Source organism: Pan paniscus, chromosome 6 (genome assembly GCF_029289425.2).
Source record: "Pan paniscus chromosome 6, NHGRI_mPanPan1-v2.0_pri, whole genome shotgun sequence".
In the NCBI taxonomy this organism is placed as follows: Eukaryota; Metazoa; Chordata; class Mammalia; order Primates; family Hominidae; genus Pan; species Pan paniscus.
The window spans coordinates 61715454-61729191 of NC_073255.2; the positions used below are offsets into that span (position 1 = coordinate 61715454).

The 13738-nt window shown below is 57.0% G+C and overlaps 1 protein-coding gene across 1 annotated transcript; it reads right to left on the reverse strand.

Moving 5' to 3' along the window:
• Positions 1-2894: 2894 nt before the first annotated feature.
• LOC134730784 (equilibrative nucleoside transporter 4-like) lies at positions 2895-6680 on the reverse strand. The gene is made up of 2 exons (XM_063606255.1): positions 3506-6680; positions 2895-3246 (listed from the first exon to the last, which is right to left on the reverse strand). Exons 1-2 carry the CDS (start codon positions 3585-3587, stop codon positions 3050-3052), a joined length of 279 nt encoding a protein of 92 aa, XP_063462325.1. The 5' UTR covers positions 3588-6680; the 3' UTR covers positions 2895-3049.
• Between the last annotated feature and the right edge of the window lie 7058 nt (positions 6681-13738).

Sequence of the window (13738 nt, forward strand, 5' to 3'; positions counted from 1 at the left end):
TTATACAGCAATAACCCCTCTCATCCTAACTAATACAGACAGAAATCCATCAGGATCTAGGGAAAATAAAAGTGCACAGGCCCCTACCTTGGAGTCTAGCAAATCCATGCCTGAAAGTAGCCTCAGGGGCAGTCTTTGTCTAATTAAAATCTTCTGGTCAAGGCTGGGCATGGTGGCTCACGCCTGTAATCCCAGTGCTTTGGGAGGCTAAGAAGGGAGGATCACTTGAGTCTAGGAGTTCAAGACCATCCTGGGCTACAAAGTGAGATCTTGTCTTTACGATTTTTTTTTTTTTTCCAGATAGAGCCTCGCACTGTCGTCTGGGCTGGAGTGCAGTGGTGCGACCTCAGCTCACTGCAACCTCTGCCTCCTGGGTTCATGTGATTCTCCTGCCTCAGCCTCCCGAGTAACTGGGGTTACAGGTGCACACCACCATACCCAGCTAATTTTTTGTCTTTTTAGTACAGACGGGGTTTCACTATGTTGGCCAGATTGGTCTCGAACTCCTGACCTTGTGATCTGTCCGCCTCAGCCTCCCAAAATGCTGGGATTACAAGCATGAGCCACCATGCATGGAGACAAAAATTTTTTAAAAATTAGCTGGGTGCAGTGGCCTGTGCATGTAATCCCAGCTACATGGGGGGCCTAGGCTCTCCCTTGAGCCCAGGAGGTTGAGGCTGCAGTGAACCATGTTCCCACCACTGCACTCCAGCCTGGGCGACAGAGTGAGACCCTGCCTCTACAAAAATAAAATCTAGTCACAGCATTTTTTTGTTTTTTAACAAAACAGAACAGTAGTATTGGGAGTATCACGAAGGCTTGATGTCATTTATAAATACACACACGTGTTTACAGGGCTATAATATAAAATGTATTTCTTTCTTCCTGGAAGTCATGGTCAAAAAGAGTTTGACAGTCTACCAAGCTGGCTAGGCACAGTGGCTCACGCCTGTAATCCTAGCACTTTGGGAGGCTGAGGCAGGCAAATCACAAGGTCAGGAGTTTGAGACCAGCCTGGACAATATGGTGAAACCCCATCTCTACTAAAAATACAAAAATTAGCCAGGTGTGGTGGCGGGTGCCTGTAGTCCCAGCTACTCAGGAGGCTGAGGCAGGAGAATCCCTTGAACCTGGGAGACGGAGGTTGCAGTGAGCTGAGATTGTGCCATTGCACTCCAGCCTGGGTGACAGAGAAAGACTCCATCTCAAAAAAAAAAAAAAAAAAAAAGATAAAAGAAAAAAAAGAAAGTCTACAAAGCCTGGCCTGGACCCTTGCAAAATGTCACTGCCATGAAACACAGGGGTGGGTGAAGGACCATCCTGGATTAAAGGAAAGGTATGAATCTAGAGAGGATGTTGGGTCAGGAAAAAAAAAAATGCTATAAAGAACATTATCGGGGCCGGGCGCGGTGGCTCATGCCTGTAATCCCAGCACTTTGGGAGGCTGAGGTGGGCTGATCGCCTGAGGTCAGGAGTTCGTAACCAGCCTGAGGAACATGGTGAAACCCCATCTCTACTAAAAATACAAAAATTAGCCTGGCATGGTGGCAGGCGCCTGTAATCCCAGTTACTTGGGAGGCTGAGACAGGAGAATCGCTTGAACCCAGGAGGCGGAGGTTGCAGTGAGTTGAGATGGCGCCGCTGCACTCCAGCCTGGGCAACAGAGTGTGACTGTCTCAAGAAAAAAAGAAAGGAAAGAAATGTCTTGGCTGGTAGAAAATACACTCTGAAGTATTAGTAATTAGGCAAGAAAGGTGATGACATCTACAACTAACTCTCAAATGGTGCAAGGGAAATATGTATTTCATATTTATATATACTTAGGGAGAAATTTAAGTACAGAGAGACAGGGGTGGAGGGAGGGGGGAGAGAGTGCTCGTATGGGACTTCACTGTATCATTCTTGCAAGCTTTCTGTAGGTTTGAAATTTTTGCAAAATAAAAAGTAGTTTTCAAAAAAAGTTTGAAAGGCCAGGCACGATGGCTCATGCCTGTAATACCAGCACGTTGGAAGACGAGGTGGGAGGATGGCTTGGGGCTAAGAGTTCAAGACTAGCCTGGGCAACATTGTTTGTCTCTACAAACAATTTTTAAAATTAGCCAGGCTTGGTGGCATGTGCCTGTGGTCATAGCTACTCAGGAGGCTGAGGGGGGAGGATGGCTTGAGTCCAGGAGGTTGAGGCTGCAGTGAGCTATGATCATGCCACTGCACTCTAGCCTGGCTGACAAAGTCAGATGAAAGCCATTGCCCAAGATAAACAGTGACATGGTGACAAAGGCAGAACAGTCTTTGAAGCCCTGTTTATACCAGGGAAACCAGGGTCTGCCTCAGAGTCTCTGGCTACACGCTGTGCATACACTGCATACACAGGCTCGTGTGGGTGTGAGCCGGTGTGCAGGTGTGCACCTTGGCATGCAGGTGGACACACACCTGGCACTCAGCCAGCCCGGCTCCTGTCATGTCACATGCCACCAGCAGGAGACCAGGGCTGGGGTGGGATGGGGTCAGAAGTGGGCACTCAGGGCCTCCCCCTTGGGCCCCAGTTCCTACCTGTGCAGCCGAAGGCCACGGTGCCCACAGCAGCCAGGTTGATGGCGTAGGCCTGGTCCCGAGAGAAGAGCTGCAGCCACACGTCACAGATGCTGATAAAAAGGAGAGAGCCCAAGGCTAAGAGGTAGCCTGTTGGGGGAGAGGCCAGTGAGGGGAGTGGTGGAGCCAACTGGGTGGGGTCCCCCTCCTCCTTGCCCCTCCTGCAGAGTCAGTCTGAGGCTTTCTCTGCCCTTCCCCTTTAAGGAGGGCCAGGGATGCTTTACAAGTCTAACAGGCACCTGGAGGGCTTCCTGTAGGAGGCACCATTTGAGCCAGGCCTTGAAGCTGGATGTTGCCGTGCAGAGGAATGGGAAAGGAAGAACACACTGGGTGTGGGGAAGAGCCTGGGCAGGGCCCAGGGACATGACGTGGGGTACAGAGGCCCCACCACGGTGTCTTAGACCAGACCCCAGGGCAGCCCTAGGAAGTGTGCCCATTTTACAGACGAGGGGAGTGAGGCTCAGGGAAACTGGGTGAGTGGGTGACCGGCCAGGCAGGTGGGAGCCATGACAGGCAGGTGTCCCATGGCAGGGCCCAGCGCACTTGCGGTGATCCTGGTGTGCAGGGTCAGTCTCTCCACCAGGACGTTGTTCAGGAGCACGGCTGCCAGCGCCACCAAGATGTAGGTGAGGCTCATGTCAAACACAATGGAGGTCCCTGCAGAGGACCAGAGACAGCGGGTGCTCAGGGAGGCCCCACCCTCTGCACTAACTCCTGCCGGGTGCGACCTCCCAGAAGGGGCTCGCTGCCCACAGAGGGTGAGTGGCTGCCCTGAGGTCACTCAGCAGCTCACAGTGGAGCTGAGATCTGAATAAAACAGGTCTCTGGGTAGGACCCTCCCCGCCGGGGGTTTCTGGGAGGCCCCAGGCCATGATGAGTATGCTGAGTGGCTGGGCGTGACCGTGGAGGGACCCACCTGGGTACTTGTGATGCAGGTAGTCCACGTCCGTGATGAAGCTGTTGTATGGCAGCAGGAAGCCCACACCAGACAGCAGCATCGCAAAGTAGATGGCGTGATAGCGGTCATCGGGCACCGGCTCCTCCAATGCTAAAGCAAGAGACGCCAGGTGAGACAGGGCATGCTCCACGCATGGCTACGGCCACCTCACAGGGCGATGTCCACCACCCCAGCCGCCATCACCATGGCCACTGTCCATCGCTGTGACCCCTGCTCCCCTCTGTTCCAGATACCTCTGTCATCTGGCCATTATCAAAGCCACCAAATGCTGTGGCTATGGCCACCACACCCACGCCCTCACAGCCACTGAAGCTACCAGCTTGATGGACAGGAAATCAGCTCACGCCTGTAATCCCAGCACTTTGGGAGGCCAAGGCGGGCAGATCACCTGAACTCAGGAGTTCGAGACCAGCCTGGCCAACATGGTGAAACCCCATCTCTACTAAAAATACAAAAAATGGCCAGGCGCGGTGGCTCACGCCTGTAATCCCAGCACTTTGGGAGGCCAAGACAGGCGGATCGCGAGGTCAGGAGATCGAGACCATCCTGGCTAACATGGTGAAACCCTATCTCTACTAAAAATACAAAAAAAAAAATAAAAAAAAATAAAAAATAAAAATTAGCTGGGCATGGTGGTGGGCACCTGTAGTCCCAGCTACTCGGGAGGCTGAGGCACGAGAATGGCGTGAACCCAGGAGGCGGAGCTTGCAGTGAGCCAAGATCGCACCACTGCACTCCGACCTGGGCGACAGAGCGAGACTCCGTCTCAAAAAAAAAAAAAAAAATTAGCTGGGCATGGTGGTGTACGCCTATATTCCCAGCTACTCAGGAGGCTGAGGCAGGAGAATCATTTGACCCCAGGAGGTGGAGGTTGCAGTGAGCCAAGGTTGCGCCACTGCACTCCAGCCTGGGCAAGAGCACGAGACTCTATTTTCAAAAAATAAAAAATAAAATTATAGGATATGGAAGAAGAGTGAACACCCTTTGCCTGTCCTTCTGGGGAAGGGGTCAGCATGTCTGGGGTTGTACAGGGTTCTTGTATCATGCTCGGTGGCGGTATGACCTTGTCACTGCCTTTATCTGGAGAGGAGGCATGGTTTAGGGAGATGTCTATGGGAGCCACATCGGCAAGTGGGGGACCGTGATGATCTGTTTATGGTCACCCTGACAGGCTGAAGTACAGTCCCCAGTTCAAACCCTAGCCCTGGTGCTGCTGTGAAGATGTTTTGCTATTAAAGTCCCTTCTCCATTAACTTTAAGTTCATCAAAAGGGAAATGACCCAGGGTGGGTCTGACCTAATCAGGTGAGAACTTGAGGCCCTCCTGGAGCTCAGAGACTCCAAGAAGCTCCTGCCCCTGGGTTCCAGACTGTCCAAGACCTTCCTGACTGCCTGCCTGGCTTAACTAGCTCCCACTTTAGTCAGCCAATTGCTTTTTTCTTTTCTTTTCTTTTTTTTTCAGATGGAGTCTCGCTGTTGCTCAGGCTGGAGTGCAGTGGCATGATCTTGGCTTACTACAACCACCCCCTCCTGGGCTCAAGTGATTCTCCTGCCTCAGCCTCCAAAGTAGCTGGGATTACAGGTGTGTGCCACCACGCCCGGCTAATTTTTGTATTTTTTGTAGAGATGAGATTTTACCAGGTTGTTCAGGCTGGCCTCAAACTCCTGGGCTCAAGCGATCCTCCAGCCTCAGCCTGCCAAAGTGCTGGGATTATAGGCATGAGCCACCGTGTCCGGCCTTAGCCCAGGTTTCTGAGCCTAAAGTACTAGCATAAACAACAGCTCCCCCAAAAAAGAACTATAGCTTACAGGGTGCCTCCTGAGTGCCAGGGACAGGCCCAAGCAAGATTCTGTGGATTCTGATGCAACCACATTGACACAGTATCATCCCCCTCTTCCAAAGGAAGAGACCGAGGGTCAGAGAAGAACAGTGACTTGACCAGGGGCTCCTGGTGGGTAAAGGATGGGAGGCAGGCTTGAACCCGAGCCTGTCAGACTCCAAGCCTGTTGGCCGTCCACTCTGCAAGTCTGATCTCAAAGTCAGTTGGCCCAGTTCCTCAACATAGTGAAACTGAGGCTCAGAGAGGTTTAGGCCCTTGCCTAAGGTCACACAGCTGGGCAGAAAACCCAGGTCTTTGAACCTCACATCCAATCCTGTTCAGGCACTTTCCTGGCTCCTCTGCAGTGAGGCATAGCTTGCTTTGGCCAACGAGTGTGACCAAAGTGACATGTGTCACTCCAGATAGAAGCTTTATGGGTCAGCAGCCGGGCGCGGTGGCTCAAGCATGTAATCCTAGCACTTTGGGAGGCTGAGGCGGGCGGATCACGAGGTCAGGAGATCGAGACCACGGTGAAACCCCGTCTCTACTAAAAATACAAAAAATTAGCTGGGCGTGGTGGCGGGCACCTGTGGTCCCAGCTACTCAGGAGGCTGAGGCAGGAGAATGGTGTGAACCCGGGAGGCGGAGCTTGTAGTGAGCCGAGATTGCGCCACTGCATTCCAGCCGGGCAACAGAGCAAGACTCCATCTCAAAAGAAAAAAAAAAAAAAAAAGAAGCTTTATGGGTCAGCGCATGAGCCATGAGTCCCTTCACCCACCCAGTGAGCACAAAAGCCCATGTTAAGACACAGCCTCCTCTGCCTTGGGCTGTGGGCAGGGCCCCCAGCAGGGACATGCAGCATCAGGGTGGAGACACTGAGACGGTGGGCGTGTTTGTTATGCAGCAGGTCTAATCCACACTGACAGGCACTACCTCCAGTCCTCCATGACCACCCATGGCTCCCCGATACCACAAGGCTTCACTGGGGGTCACACAGCCCACCCTGCTTTGGGGCAAGACCTGCACCTTACCCGCACCCCTACTTACTGGTATCCATGAAAGCTGGGACGCCCCTGGCCCTAAGGCCCTAAGGCCCAGGCCCTGGCCCTGAGCCGCCTCCGCCGCCTCCTCCAGCTGGTGACTGTCGAAGGTGACGCTCATCACTATGCCCGGGTCTGGTGTGCCTGCCACACTGGGCTCCTCAAGGCACTGGCTCCCGACAGAGCCCATGGCAGCCTGTGCTTTGGAGAAAGCAGAGAGAGCAGGTGAGGGAAGAAGGGTGAGAAGACACCCCATGTCTTCTCACCCTTCTGGGGTGAGGGACCCATGGCTCATGCACTGACCCATAAAGCTTCTATCTGGAGTGACACATGTCACTTTGGTCACACTCATTGGCCAAAGCAAGCTATGCCTCACTGCAAGGGAGCCAGGAAAGTGCCTGAACAGGACTGGATGTGAGGTTCAAAGACCTGGGTTTTCAGCCCAGCTGTGTGACCTTAGGCAAGGGCCTAAACCTCTCTGAGCCTCAGTTTCACTACATTGATGCCATGCGACTGGGACTGTATCCCCTGGGGGGACCATCCTTTCTGTCCATCCATAGGACATTAAGCAGATAAGCAATGTCACCTGGTCTTTTTTTTTTTTAAGACAGGGTCTCACTCTGTCACCCAGGTTGGAGTATGGTGGTGCAACCATCACTCATTTCAGCCTCGACCTCCTAGGCTCAAGGGATCCTCCTGATTCAGCCTCCCAAGTAGCTGGGACCACAGGTTTGAACCACCATGCCTGGCTAATTTTTAAAAAATTTCTTTTGTAGAGTTGGGGTCTCACTACATTGCCCAGGCTAGTCTCCAACTCCAAGTCCTGCCTCAGCCTCCCAAAATGCGGGGGTTACAGGTGTGAGCCACTGAGCCACTGTGCCCAGCCCTCACCTGGTGTGTCTCAGGATGCTCATCCTCATTGCTATCTAGGGAGAAGGGGTCAGAGGGGAGGAGAATGGCTCAGAGACTGCTGCCCCAGGAAGCAACCAAGGTGGCCTGCATGGTGGCAGCGGGCACGGTGAGAAATAGATGGAGTGGAGGAATACTCTGGCGGTGTGATGCCAGGACTTGGGAAGCAGTTGGAAATAACAGGTGACATGAGCGAGCCTCATGCGTGCCTGCACCGTGCTGCAGTGTCCCCTGGGAGGAAGCTGCCTTTATCACTCATTTTTCAGCTGAGGAAAGTGAGAACCCCCTTGGTCTCACAGGCAGAAAGTGGGAGAACCCAGACCCCAACCCAGGTCTGTGTGGCACTCTGAGCCACCATGGCCCTTGGTCCTGGGGCCAACCACCCTCACGGCGGGAAGTTCTTCCTGTGATCTTGCCTTAGTGCTTCTTGCTTCAATTTGGATCTGCCAGCCCTGACCTTCGGAAGGAAAGGAAGGAGCTAAGTCATCTGTGACGGAGACACTTGCACTGTGTGGGCAGCCCTGTGTGTGCCTGGGGCAGGCTAGCTTTTTCCCCTAAAATGATTTTTCTTTTCTTTTTCTTTTTTTTTGAGACAGTCTTGCTCTGTCGCCAGGCTGGAGTGCAGTGGCGCAATCTTGGCTCACTGCAACCTCCGTCTCCCGGGTTCCAGCGATTCTCATGCCTCAGCCTCCTGAGTAGCTGGGACTACAGGTGCCTGCCACCACACCCGGCTAATTTTTGTATTTTTAGTAGAGATGGGGTTTCACCATGTTGGCCAGGATGGTCTCGACCTCTTGACCTTGTGATCTGCCCGCCTCGGCCTCCCAAAGTGCTGGGATTACAGGCCTGAGCCACCATGTCCAGCCAATGATTTCTTTTTCTAATAATGTGTATTCATTTATCTGAATGCAGAAAGGATCTGTGCTCGCCGTAGGGAGTTTGAGGCTAACAGAGAGGACAGCACAGCACTGAGCGCTGAATGTAGTGCCTCAGTTTCCCCAATATGTGGGAGAGCCATGGAAAAGGCTGGAAGAAGCCCACCCCATGGGGTCCCACAGGCCCAGAGGAACCTTGATTTTTTTTTTTTTTTTTTTTTGAGACAGAGTCTTGCTTTGTTGCCAAGGCTTGGAGTGCAGTGGCGCGATCACAACTCACTGCAAACCTCTGCCTCTCAGGCTGAAGTGATCCTCCCACCTCAGCCTCTTAAGTAGCTGGAACAGGTGTGTGCCACCAGGCCCGGCTAATTTTTTTCTTTTTTGTAGAGATGGGGTCTCACTGTGTTGCCCATAGTGGTCTTGAACTCCTGGGCTCAAGTGATCTTCTCACCTTGGCCTCCCAAAGTGCTGGGATTATAGGCATGAGCCACTGCCCTCAGCCCATCCTGATTTTCTCTGGGGCTGACTCATGTCACCTCTGCCTGCTCTTGTCCCATCTCCTGGGTCTCATTTCCTCCAGCTCCCCTGCCTCAGTTTACTCCCTTCCCAGCTTCTAGGCAGGTTTTGATGATCAGTTACCAAGCACCTCCCTGTGACCCCATGTCCCCCTCTTCTAGCTCACTACAGAATTTTAACTGGGGCCTAAAAGGGGGCCTGGGGCCTCACTGGGGCTTTGAAGCCAGAGCCTTCCCATTTCCAGGTCTTGGGGGCTGGGGAGATTCAGTCCCTGACGGCTGGGGGCCAACCCAGGTAATTGGTACCCACTACCAGGGGGGAGGCGGTCCCGGACTTCTGGGGGCTGAGAAGCCCGGCGTATCTCCCCTTCTAGGCTCAAGGCTCTCCTGACTGCCCCTCATCAGCCCTGGCCCTCCTGCCACATCTGGAGCTGGGGGGTTGGGGGTGGGGTGGGGTGGGGGCGGGGGCCGACCAAGGCTTAGAGCAGAGCTGGGCTGGGCTTGAAGGAGGGTGGCCCTGGGTGGGCTCCGCACACCTGTCTCCCCTGTGAAGTGGACACATGAGCCTGAGCTCGAGAGTCGTTGGGAGGTGCCAGAGAGTCAGCAAAGGCTTAGAGACCCCGGGGCCCTTCTTCAGCCTGCAGAGCCAGGGAAGGGGATGGTGTCAGGGTGACAGTCTACAACAACCGAATGCTCCTCCTGCCACCTGCTCAGGATGCCAGCCCAGCTGGACATCTGAACCCAGAAAGGCCTGGTCTGTGTTCAGCAAGAGCCCCCGAGATGCTCCCCTGGACGTGCAGTGCCCCAAACACTCCTGGCCAGAAAGCCGAGGTTTCTGCCTTGCCGGGAGGCCACGCCACCCAGGAAGGTGGACGTGCTCGGCATCCAGCCAGGAGGCGGCTGCTGTCCCCTCTGGCTCAGTCGGCAAAGTGGGCAGCTGCCACCCACACTGCCCGGCTTGGCCAGCCACTGTCCCCATGGTGGAGGGGGTGGGGAGCCTGCTGCAGCCGCTCGCCCCCACCTCTCCTGGGCCACAGGCCCCCCACGTCCAAGCCTACTGCCCCCCCCCGGGGAAGGCAGCCCAGGGCCTCCTGCCCTGTCCCCCATTAGTTAAAATTTAACGACATGCACATTGGCTTAATAACCCCAGTGTTTACGAGGCTTGGCCCTGCTCCTCCACTCTGAGCTGCCATGACCCCTCGATGCCCGCCCCAGGGGGCCATTGAGAAGACACAGGTCATTTCTTTGGCCTTGAGGCCACCCCTCAGGCCTCAGTTTCCCCACCTCACAACTCAGTAGAGGAAGAAGAGGGTGAGAGTAAGTCACAAACAGGGACTGGATGGGTGGCTGGTGGGGTAGGCTCAGCTGCACACAGTAGGCATTCAACAGTTGCACAAGCTGCCACTTAACACTGCTATGGGCAAGGCAGGGCTCCCACCCCTCTCCCCCATTTATTTATTTTTTTAATTTCTATTTTTGTAGAGGTGGGGTCTTGCTCTGTTGCCCAAGCTGGTCTTGAACTCCTGGCCTCAGGTGATCTCTCAGCCCCGGCCTCTCAGAACTGAGATTACGGGAGTGAGCCACTGCTTCTGGCCAAGGCCCCTCACCACTTTGCAGGGAGGGCGACTGAGGCACAGAGAGGCCAAGTCGGGGGTAGGGGGGGGTCATGCAGCTCAGACTGGAGCCTGGCCCAGTGACCCCCTCCGGCTCCTCCCATTTCCACGTGGCCTGAAGTGCACAGGGGTCCTGAAAGTGGCCCAGGGCAGCTGGAAGCACTGGGCGTCGGGACCCCAAAGCCAGTCGCCTCACTCTGGGGCCGCGCTCCTCCGGCCAGCCAGGAAGGACCAGGGGAACCGAATTCCACTTGTAAAGCCGGCCTGGGCTCGCACTCCTGGCTCAGTCACCAGCCCTGGTTAGTTGATGCCTGGTACACCCCTGGTCCCCGTTAACCGGGGCTAACGATGTCTCTGCTGCCCTTTCCGCAGCCCAGCGGTCTAAGCTGCTCCAACTCCTGTGGGGGTGGGTTTCAAGCCCCTCCAGCCACCCCCCCTTCCTGCAGCCCCCCGGGGACCGATGCATGCAGGGACCACAGGCTGGCCCCCGGACCCACCGCCCTCCCCGGCCCGGGTCGCCGCGCCTTTCTGACGCCTGCCCGGCCTCATCAACTGCAAAGTTGGCTCGCGGACCTGTGCCCCCAGGCAAAGCACAGACCCCCTGGGCCGCCCCGAGGTGACCCCGGATCCCAGGCCCCGCCTCTCCCAGCTGCTTTTTCCGAGAACGAGGAAGGGGCCGGCGGGGGCAGGGGAGCGATGGGGTGGCGCGGGGGGGTCCGGGGAGGAGCTTCGTGCGGGAGGACCCCCGCGCGGTGCTCGGGGAGGCGGTGGCGCCGACCCCCTCCATGGCCAGGGCCCAGGGGTCCGGGTCGGCGCTTGTCGCCGGGCGCGGGGGGCTGGGCCGCTCAGGACGCGGCCGGGGTGGCCTCGGGTTCCCGGGACAGGGGCGGGCTGGGGAGAGGGGGCAGCGCCCGGGCAGGCGGTTGGGGGGGGGCCGCGCGCGCCGCAGACAAAGGCTCCGACAGGTCCCCGCCGGCGTCTCCCCGCGTCCCGCGGCCACCGCTTCCCTCGGCCCGGCCCGGCCTGGGGTCCTCGGCGCGCCCGCCATGCCTCCCCGCGCCTGACCCTGCGCGCCCGCGCCCCGCTCCCCCAGCCTCGGGCCGGGCGCGCCCGGCGTCCTCCGCCGGTCCCCGAGTCCGCCTGGCCCGGGTCCAGGAGCGCGGCGACGAGCACAGCCCAGGCCACCACGCCCCGCCTCCCCGCGCTCGGCCCCGCCCCGCCCTCCTCCTTCCTCCTCCTCCCTCAACCCTCTCGCTCCTCCCTACCCCTCCTCTCCCCTCCCCTTCCTCCCCCTTCCCTCCTCCCTTCACCCTCCTCTCCTCCCTCCTCCTTCTCCCTATTCCTCCTCCTCTCTTCCCCTCCCTCTCCATTCCTTCTCCTCTCTTCTCCTCCCTCTCCCTCCCCTTCTCCCTCCTCCCCACTCCTCCTCCTCTCTTTACCCCCTCCTCCTCCCTCCCCTTCTACCTCCTCTCTCGTCTCTCCCTCCTCCCCATTCCTCCTCTTCCCCTCCCTCCTCCCACCCCTTCTCCCTCCTCTCCCCTTCCTCTCCATTCTCCCCACTCCTCCTCCTCTCTTCCCCTTCCCTTTCTCTCCTCCTCCCTCCCACTCCTCCCCATTTCTCTTCCCTCCCCCTCCCTCTCCCTCCTCCCACCCCTCCCCTCCTCCAAAGTCCTCCATTATCCTCCTCCTGCTCTCCTCCCTTCTCCCCTCCTCTCCACCCTCCTCCCTTTCTCCTCCCCACTCTTCCTCCCTTCCTGTCTCTCCCCTCCTCCCTCTCCCTCCCTCCTCCGCTTTCCCCATTCTCCTACTCAGTCCTCCCTCTCTCTTCCCTCCCTCCTCCCTTCTACCAGCCTCACTCCTCCTCCATCCTCCTCTTTTCTCCCCCTCCTCCCTCCCTCTCCTTCCCCTTCCTCTTCCCTCCCCTCTCCTCCATCTTCCCCCTCCTCCCCTCTGCTCCCATCTCCTTTCTTCCTTTCTCCCTCCCCCCACCCTTCCATCCAACTGGGCTGTGCAGGGGCCAGGCCCAGGCTGAGGCTGAAATCAGGATCCCCAACACACCAGGGTGCGGCATGGTGGCCCGGGGAGACCCGGATGACCTGCGGCTGACCCAGCCCACCACCCCCGCTGCCCACCCCTCAGCCTTGGTGCCCAGGCCGCTCCCCCTAAACAGGTCCACTCGCCTGGGAGGCCAGCAACGCCGCCAGTGGGTGGGTAGGTTCAGTCACGAGGCCACTGGGTGACCAGATTGAAAGTTTTGAAGGATGGGTAGGAGTTCACGTGCTGGAGAAGGTGCAGAGAGCGAGTCCAGCCAGGATTGGGGGCTGTGGCCGACCCTCAGTCATGCCCTGTCCTCACTTGGTTCCTACCTCCACCCGCTCCCTTTCTCCTCCCAGCTTGGGATCAGAACTGGCTAGGTTGCTTCCCATGACTCCCTTTGCCTGGAAGCCTCCGTTTTTCTCCCAGGTGAATGGAATCATGACCCCGCCCTATTCTCCCTCTACTCACCTGTAGCCTGGCTCTAGGGCAGACAGCAGAGCCCAGGGGGCCCAGGCATAGGACATCAGCCAGCCCTGGGGGGCTGCGAGTGTTACTGGCTGGGAGAAGGGTCCAGCCTCAAGGTGAAATCAGGAACCAGGTGGGAATCACACCTGTCCTGGGTCCCTGTGGGGGCCTGTCTATGGGGATCAGGAGAGACCCTCCAGGTCCGAGCCACCAGGTGGGATGGATACAGGTGCCTGCCCAGACTCCTACCGGAGGCCCTTCCTTCACTTTCCACCAGATCAGCTCCTTCTCCCCCTTAAGCAACATCTCCATTGTCAGCGCTCCAGGGAGCCCCCAGGGTTTCTTCTGCCCCGCCACCAATGGGGTCAGCACCTTTGCTCCAGGCCTTGCCCATCCCTTCTAAAGGACTGGGAGCCCCCTGAAAGTAGAGACCTGCTTTCATTCTCTTTGGATCCTCAGTGCTCAGTGAGGCATACAGAGGCTGGCATACAGCAGGAGCCAAATATTTGCTTGAAGGGCAGACTGCATTGGGAGCTGAATAAGGAAGTGTTGAGTGAAGTGACTCCATTCACCTGGGAGCCTCCGTTTTCTCCCAGGTGAATGGAATCACCTGGTGGCGGGGGCTGCTGACACACTCTTAGGGCGGGACACCCCTCTCCTTCCTCTGCTGCTGTCTAGGTGGAGGTGGGGGGTGCCACTGCAGGGGGGCCCAGTCCATTGCTCCAACTAGTTAATCTTAAAGTTCATGACGGCTGGGCGCAGTGGCTCACACCTATAATCCCAGCACATTGGGAGGCCAAGGTGGGCTGATCACCTGAGGTCAGGAGCTCCAGACCAGCCTGGCCAACATGGTGAAACCCCGTCTCTACTAAAAATACAAAAATTAGCTGGGCGTGGTCATGGGCGCCTGTAATCCCA

Bases quoted from the DNA above. Each gene is read 5' to 3' on its own strand.
- LOC134730784 (XM_063606255.1), bottom strand. From the start codon at position 3,587: ATGCTGCTGTCTGGTGTGGGCTTCCTGCTGCCATACAACAGCTTCATC. The intron at 3,247-3,505 runs GTGGGTCCCTCC...GGTCCTCTGCAG, and splicing joins CCTGCATCACAAGTACCCAG to GGACCTCCATTGTGTTTGAC.